At 39.5% G+C, this 8,710-nt stretch overlaps 1 protein-coding gene across 2 annotated transcripts in view; it reads right to left on the bottom strand.

Annotated features, from left to right (window-relative positions):
• ARHGAP10 (Rho GTPase activating protein 10) overlaps positions 1-8,710 on the bottom strand; it is a 246,540-nt gene that overhangs the window by 70,395 nt on the left and 167,435 nt on the right. For both annotated transcript variants that reach the window (XM_019522175.1, XM_019522176.1), the window contains exon 19: positions 1,771-1,921. In XM_019522175.1, coding sequence (XP_019377720.1) covers positions 1,771-1,921 — 151 coding nt within the window. The remainder of the gene's footprint in view (positions 1-1,770; positions 1,922-8,710) is intronic.

The following is an 8,710-nucleotide window of genomic DNA, read 5'->3' as shown; positions in this document are numbered from 1 at the left end:
GACAGCCAACCCGCCGCAACCCGCCGTGGCCCAGTGGTTGGAACCCTCTGCAATAGAAAAAATGCTCTATATCATTTTCCATAGTCAAGAAACCAGTGAAAGCAAAGAGCTGGCATTTTCCAAAAGGTGCCTTGAGTCTAGTAAGGGCTCCTTGGAGTCTAAAAGGTTGAGAACTACTGCTCTACAGGATCACAGCAAGTGCTGAATTTTCTTGTCGCAGACTGATAATCAATTTGTAACCTCTGTACTTCTTCATTATTCAAAAAATATTCAAATTAAAATCAAAATATTATTTTGATTAATGGAAAGTCTCTACAATATTTATCTTGTAACTAAAAATCCACTGATTTTTCTTGTGACTAAAAATCCATTGATAAATCATATATATCTTGTAACTAAAAATCCATTGATTTTTTAGACCAAATCCTGTCCCCAGTGAAGCCAACAACAAAAATACTTTATTGGGCTCTAAATCAGGCTCTTAATGTAAAGAGCTGCAATGGTGTGTGGGGAGAGGGGGAGACATGGGTGGGTGTGCATGCATGTAGGCCAGGGGAAAGATGACCAGCTCTTTGCATGCCCAAACAGAGCCTTCATTCAAATGGTGGACACATGGTTGGCAGAAGCAAATCTGCTCAGCAACTACAGCCGTCTGAGTATTTTTTTTTTCCAACTGAAAATTAATTTATGTGGAAAAAAACGTTTAAGATTGCCGTTAGTTTTTGGCAACGTGGTCTTTAAAACACAATCATGCCACAAAGCACACCTACGTGCTATGTTATCCCTTTCTGGGATGTGTATCTAGTTTGACTGAAAGAAGGAAAGCAAAAAAAAAAAGAAAAGAAAAGAAAAAAGAAAAGAAAGAGCACAATAGAAATGAACAGAAAGATACTGTAGACATGCTGAATCTTTCAGTCATTTCTCAGAGCCAGTCACCTGACACAGCTGTGCTGACTCTGCTTCTACCACTTGGTTTTGCAGCTAAGGTGGTCCAAATTCACCAATGTATCAATACATCTTATATTCATATATAAGGCTCAAATCTTCAGCTTTGTTTACTGCCCTGATAACTAGACCGCGTTTCGTGGTCCAATGCTTCTTCTAGGAAAAGCTAATTAATTAATACCATTAAGAAGAAGAAAGGGAATAGGGTGAACAGGAACTGCAATACAAACATTACTGCCCTGCTTTCTCAGAACTGCACATGGCTCCAAAGCAGGATACTCTAAATATTTTATATAACATACTCCGTTGTATGGCCCTTCTCTATATGGCACATTTTCTGCTTTTCAGCAGCCAGACCAGCCTGCAAGTATTTACTTCCACTGAAAATCAAGGTACTAAAAAGATACAAATACATGTAGTAGTATTCTGCAGTGCAGTGGGTGATCTGAGCCTTTAATCCAGATGAATTTAACAATAGAGTGCATTAGCTCTTCTCATAAAAAGATCTGCTTTAATTTTAGTTCTCTCTCCATTTATCTTATGGTTATGTAATCTTCAGTAGAGGTCAAACAGATTTTCCCAAAGAAACTAGAGCTGCCTTTTTTAAAAAGAGGAAAAATATTGATGCTTTAAGCTGCCACACTGATTTTAAATATGATGTGTAGTATGACAGTCCCCACTCCACCCTCCCAGCCCCTCTTCATGTAACAAATTAAAAAAATACAAAAGTAAAATGAAAAGCTCCGCTAGACCGTCCTGACAACACAAGACATAACAGCAACAGCAATCTGCTCCCTAAGTCGGAAAATACAATTAACATCTTACCATCATCCAGATCAAGACAAAGATTGTAGACAGCCACAGGCCTCTTATTACGCTGCCCTTGTCTTCTTGATTGCCTTGGTGGGGCATTTGGAGGAGATATCGACATAGAGATTGGCTCAGGGAAAGTGGCATCAGGCAGGGTTCTGAAAATCTGCAAATCAAGAACACAAAGGGCATTAATTATTTACCACGAACAGCAACCTGTGTAATGCAACTGTAAACCATTATCAAACAACATTTGTTTTGGATTTCATTCAAAGCAGGCAGGAGCCAAAAATCTATTCCTTCAAGTTTTGGGAGTGTGCCGTGGGTCTTTAATGAGTGCTTTAAAAATAAATAAATAAATACAAAATAAAAATAAGCAAGAGCACGGTCAACACATTAACCAAGCTGCAAATCAGTACATCCAAAAACCAAATATGTGCACCCATGCTTGCCAGAGGGAGAGGAGGGGGAAAACAAGTTTATTTGCCCACTAACCAAAAAACAAAAAACAACAACAACAACAAAAAAAAGCATTCTATGATTTTAGTTCAGACCTGTAATCTAGCTAAAACGCCCATCTTTAAATTTTCCGAAAACTTATGACAGAATGATGTGATTATAATATCATCCAGGTTCCTTTTTAAGGAAATATTAGCATGCTCCTGAAGAGAGCGGGGATTTGAGAACTGGGAGCCTAAGGAGAGAAGGAGGAATATTATATTGGTTTTGGAACTTTCTCAGTTAGTCATTTTATATTGAGTTATGAGGCATAACCATGAAGACACCCACGAGGTACACATAAAAGGGATGTTTCCTTTCACCATTTTATCTTTTGTTTCATGAGCAGCAACATCCAATATAAAGTGTTGTGTCACTGCTCTTTGGGTGAAGCAGCAATAAACATTTGTTCAAGTGTATTTTTTCATTTCATTCAGACAAAAGGAGAGTCTAATGATGCTTATTTACCTATAGCAGCTGATCAACATTCTAATACAGTAATTAAGTAGCCTTTTACATTTGATCATGGTGGATTCACATAAGCAAATAAGCATGCTATTGGTATATATGTCATCAAAAAACAGCAGTACTAAAAAAGAACAAGCACACACAGCTTCACAAAAATGAAGCCTTCTGCTTGTATTATACTGTACAGCACCAAAACATGATAATACAACAAGACACAACATAATAAAATAGTATTTGACATTACTTTATTCCAGAGGTCTACAGAGCTAAACTTTGTATGCAAAATGTAACAAGGAGAGTGTTCATAATGAGTGTTCTGAGAAGACTTTTACTAAGCAAAAATGCATACAGGTGTAAATAAAGAGACACTGCAGGCAGCACATTTTTGGATTATTACAACAAGTCTCAGGTGCGGCATGAAGCTAAAAGCCAAGTGACTAAACACACAAGGACAGTAATCACAGTGTGATAAACCACTCTGGGCGTCATGTTGTTACAATTAAAAGAAACACTACATGCTATCATATGCTGGCCTATTATCCTGAGTACTATGTATATACAAAATTAGATTGTAACAGTAAATATCCTCAAAGGCAGAAACCTAAATTTATGCTGGTTTCTCCATGGCATCCACTTAGGTTTACCCTGATGTTAGGTTGTAGTGGCTGTGAAATAGCGAGAAGCACTATTCTACAAAAATGGAGGTGGGGAAAGGATGAGAACATCATAACACTCACCATCATTGACTTGGCAACACACATGGCATCCAAAGGAAGGCAATGGTGGAAGCAATGGTGGAATGCACCCCCCGCCCACAGAGCAAATGCCCCTATACATTTACACATCCAAACACTAGCTTTAAAGAAACTATTTTCTCTTGTACATGTCTATAAACATTGATTATATGAGAGAAAAGGACTACTGCATGAAACCCTCGATAAACAAAATTGTCTGCCCAAGGAAAAAAAAGACCGAACCATGACAGTTATTGCCTCTGTAGGTGCCATGCAACTCAGGACCAAGTCAGAAATACTAATTATGCTCACAGTTCTAAACCATCTCTTAAAACCTAATGCAATATTTAATAACATCTGAAGTGCACATGCAGGGTATTTAGCTAACAGTACCATACTGCCCTCTTATGTGTAACTATAACAAAGCTGTATTAAGCTATTTTATAGACAAGTATTTGCTCTTGGACAAACTCAAAAGACTGCCAAGAATGCCTAATGCCATATTTTTATGGGTTCAGTGTTGCATTCGGGCTCTCTGCAAACAGCAAACCACCTAGAAATCTTTAAGAGGTTTTGATGTTTTATTTGCTGCCCTATATTCCACAGTGGGGTTAATCTAACTCATATCCAGATATCTCAGTTAAAAATCAAATGACATGGATGGGAAGAGAAGGTGTTGTCCAGGGGCACAACAAAAAATAACACTATCTATATGAACATGACTTTGCATGAGGTAGAGTAACACTCCTTGATTCTCTCTGTCTTGCACAGATTACATTGTCCTGTAAAATTACTGGTGTGAGAAACTAAAGAAAGCACCAAAATAAAATATAGAAATGCCAAACAAACCCTAAACCTAATTTTTATTAGGCAATACTAATCCTTATTCCATGACATGTCTAACAAACACCATGATAGGCACAGGCAGTAAGAAAGGTAATGAACTGGATACTGCAATAAGTCCATTAAGAACTCTTAACTGTTATTAGCAGCATGATGATGAAAAATATTAGTTAAAAAGCTATATGCTACACAAGGGAAATAACCAGCAATTCCAAAATGACTGTGCTAATCAGCTAGAAAAAGTAGACTACTGACCTGGGAAAACAGAACACATACCTGAGCAGTCATACAGCAACCTGCTACTGTCAAGCGCCATGACAGAAGCCCTACAGGCAATTTACAGAAGAGTGTCTTGCCCTTTCTTCCCTCCCCTCACCTAAAACCAAGGAGAGATAAATAGCACCAAGCTTCCTCCTTTGTTGTTACCAGGGTCCCTATAAAGATTGGTTTCATCTCCTGGCTAATTCAGGCATGCCAAGCCCAACTTCCTTCATGAAGCTAGGCAGAAGGCAGGACAGTCCTTATAGACTAACTAAATAAGAGATGCATAAGCTTCCGTGAGTTCAAGCTCACTTCATCAGGTGCTATGAAAAGACATAGCTGTCATCATCAGCTGCCAAGTGAAATAATAACGCACTACAGCTGACAATATTAAAAATTGTTTAATTGGTGAAATGGCAAAGTTCATTACAGTACCATCCAACTCAAGTCACCATGCAAAGCCAGCCTGGGTTCCTTTTTGAAATCATTCAGCAGGGCATCAGGCTTCAAAAACCAGTGTCAGGCCATAGGCAGATATACAGACTGTTATAATTTATATCAGTATTGTATTCCAATGTAAATCGCACAGGGATTGGGATTGGACAGATGCACCGCTATCCCATAATAGCTACCTACTGTGTGAACTATTACAGCCCCTCACCACTAGGCAACAGGACAGTGAACAGCTACTCCAGGATGCATGGGCAGATCAGATTTAAACTCATGTAACATAGCAGTAGAATTTTACCCTTGATTTTTTTCAGGAGTAATTCTCCACTGGATTGGGCAAAATTATTCTGGTTTAGGGGCTTAGATTGTCTATCTTCTAGGTTTAACCATTTCATCAGTCCATGCTCTCAGAGCAGAACCCCATCTCTTCCTTCCTTCCTAAACTCTCCAGGCATGTCAGACTCCAAAAGAGGTATTATTTCTGGTGCATGGTAGGAGAACAGGGAATACCTCTAGAAGTAATATATTTTTCCATAAGGAGCTCAAATTATCTCCGGGGTACTTTCAGATAGCTTGTGCCCCACACTCAGTGAAACTATAGTATGAGTAGAAGTAAACCTCATCCTATCTTTTCAAGATTTCCTTGGTCATCTGCTATACTAGGGAGATTTTTGCCAAATTCCAGGTAATCGCCACCCTTGCTGTGTAGGAAGGGCACCTGAAACATACCTCCCAAATCTCGATAAAGAAAGAGCTATTTGGATAAGGAATAGAGAAATACAGTCACCTGACTGTTAGCAAGAGTTCTCAGCAAGTCACACTTGACAACCATGACCCATCTTACAAATACTACTGGTTACTGTGCTGGCTGATGTGGACAATCCGATAGTACTCCATTTAACCAACTCACAGCAGTACTTTGCAAGCTCTGGATCTACACACACTAAAATGTTACTATGCATATCAAAACTATCCAGTCACAGATACTTTACCAGGACATTAATGTAGAGTTAATTTTGCTCTTCCAGGCTTTTCATACGTTCCAGTAACACAAGCTTTTTAATTGGTTCCCATTATTTTTACAAAAATGGGATATAGCAGAACCCAGTGCTCTTCCTGCCATGGCAGGGGGGCGGACTAGATGATCTGCTCAGATCCCTTCCGACCCTAGAAACTATGAAACGATAACCCTTTCACAACTAGACCTGTCTTTTCAACAGCAGTAAATTGTCTCTGAAGTAAACGCTGCAGGTCACACCGATTTTGCACAGTGTTATTATCTGCAAAACAGGCAGAGGACCAGATATTGCCCCCCTCCCCTCCGGGGCATACAGGGATCTCATGGACTTCCGTTTTTTCACTTTCTCCATGTTGGTGTAAATGACTCTACCTTCCCGTAACAGAAATGCCTTTTATTGTATCCTGACCAATATTTAGCTGTTGCCAATTTTAAATTCTATTGAGAATTAGAGTACAACCTGATGGATCTAAAAGAGAGGGATGGGTTAAAAAAATAATTTCACCTTTATTTTGATTAGCGATCACAGGAAGCATTCTAAACATTTTACAGTCAAAACAAGAGATTACAATCTAAATAGATTATATATGGACAGAGATGGGAAAGCTAAAAGAAACACAAGATAGTTTACAAACACTTAGATGCTTTGACTTAAAAGGGGAGTGCAAATGTAAAACTGACCAAGCTTCAGTTGGCCCTTTTGGTACAATGAATCATAAATAATAAATGTGCAGCAAGTCTACTGAATGCATCCAGGAGTGTGGAAACCCAATCCAGGCAAGCCACCAACATTAAAGCAGTACTAAGCATGCTATTTCATAAAATCTTTATTTCCCTGTTACTCCAAAGGAGCTCCCCTCAAACATAAAATAATAAATAAATAAATAAAATATAGCTCCCCCGTCACTGTTCACATAGATTGTAAAAGTTGTGACAGCAGAGACATTAGTTTGTGTGTAGACAATTAAATGAACAAACTTTAGCTATTAAATTAACTGGGTTTAGCAGAGATAAAAACAAGTAATCAAACTTCAAGAGGATAAGAAGATTACAGTCACATGGTGTGATGTAGGCTTGAGAGGCTGTCACCAAACTGTGCTGAATTTACAGTAGAATATTAATACTTTTCAACTTTGTTCTCACTATTGTTCAGCATTATTCATTTCCCAGTGTCACTTTACTTTCCTTAAATCAGCTTGCGGTCAAATACTGAAGCTACCTACATAAATGATTTGTAGTTACCTAAGCACCAACACGATTACACAAGCCATAAAAAGCCTGCTCTCAACCACTCCCTTCCATTATACTGATAATGTGTGAGAGAAGTTTTAAGTTTTTAAAGGTGTTTTTTGGGGGGTGTTTTTTTTGGGGTTTTTTTTGCTTATAATGCAAGGATTTTTTTTCATATATACACACACTTACCTTGCGTGATGGACAAGGTAGCCTCAACTGAATACAGCTTACTCCTCAATAATGCAGTCAGCCATGGATTGTACATGGAATGGTAGACCCTGGCACTATAGAACAGGCGTAGCCAACCTGTGGCAGGCATGGCACAAGTGGCATACTCAGCCTCTATATGAGCCATGTGCAGATTGCAAAGGGGAAAGGTGTAGCATGTTGGCAGACAGAACAGAAAGCAGAGCAGCAGATCAGGCAGGGGATGGGGATCACAGATTCACAGAAGTTTAGGGCTGGAAGGGACCTTGTGAAATCACTGGGTCCAGCCCCTCTGCTCTGGGCAGGAAAAACTGCTGGGGTTATAACCCCAGCAAGGTGGCACTTGGGGAGAATGCAGGGTAATGTTGCACACTGGCCAGAAAGCTGCTCCCACTGCCACTCAAGAACACCAAATACAGTCTGCCACCTTTAGAGCATCTTTAAAGCACTAGGGGCAATTAAGGTTCACTTAAAAATCAGTGCAAGGGAAACATTAAGGAGAAGATGCAAAAAAGAGGGAGGTAAAAATAAGGGAACCTAACAAGAGAGCAGCAAGGAAAAAAGTTAATGAAAATCCTTAATCTCTGAAACTTGCCCCCAGCTTCTGTCATGAGGCAAAAAATCATCCATTTGCACATTACTCGCCACTTGGAGTATGCGTATAGTTATCCCTTGAGTATATTAGCAAGAATCCAGAGAGAGTCATTTACCAGTTAATCCCAGGATGTCAGAAAAGTGGGGACATGTCATGTCAAATCCTAGACCAGGGGTGGGCAATTATTTTGGGTAGAGGGCTGCTTAATGAGCTTGACTGAACTCTTGAGGGCCACATGGGTAGCCCCACCTCTAGACAGCTGCCCCACTCCTGGCCATAATCTTGGGACCTGAAATCCCACCTCCTAACCCCTGACCTTGGCCATCAGAAGTCCCTCCTCTTGCCCCCCAGAAATACTCCTTTTGGGAGGGGTGGACATTGCCATCTTAGAACCTGAAAGAAACCAAATCATACACTAAAAATCAAACACCTACTATAATGCATTATAATTTTATTGCAAAAAATATTTTTGTGATGATTTTTGTTTGTACAATACACATATATAAGAGGTGATTGCATAATAACTCAAAATAAATTCTTAGTCTTGTAGTGTGCGTGGTGGGGTGTTGAGGAGGTGTGGGTGTATGGTGCGGTTGTGTGGGGGGGCATAGGGTATGTTGTGGAGGCAGGGTGTGGGTGTGTGGGGTT

The sequence above is a fragment of the Gavialis gangeticus genome, unplaced genomic scaffold (genome assembly GCF_001723915.1).
Source record: "Gavialis gangeticus isolate Ggan-Ray unplaced genomic scaffold, GavGan_comp1, whole genome shotgun sequence".
NCBI classification, from domain to species: domain Eukaryota; kingdom Metazoa; phylum Chordata; order Crocodylia; family Gavialidae; genus Gavialis; species Gavialis gangeticus.
This window is presented reverse-complemented; position numbering and strand designations above follow the sequence as displayed.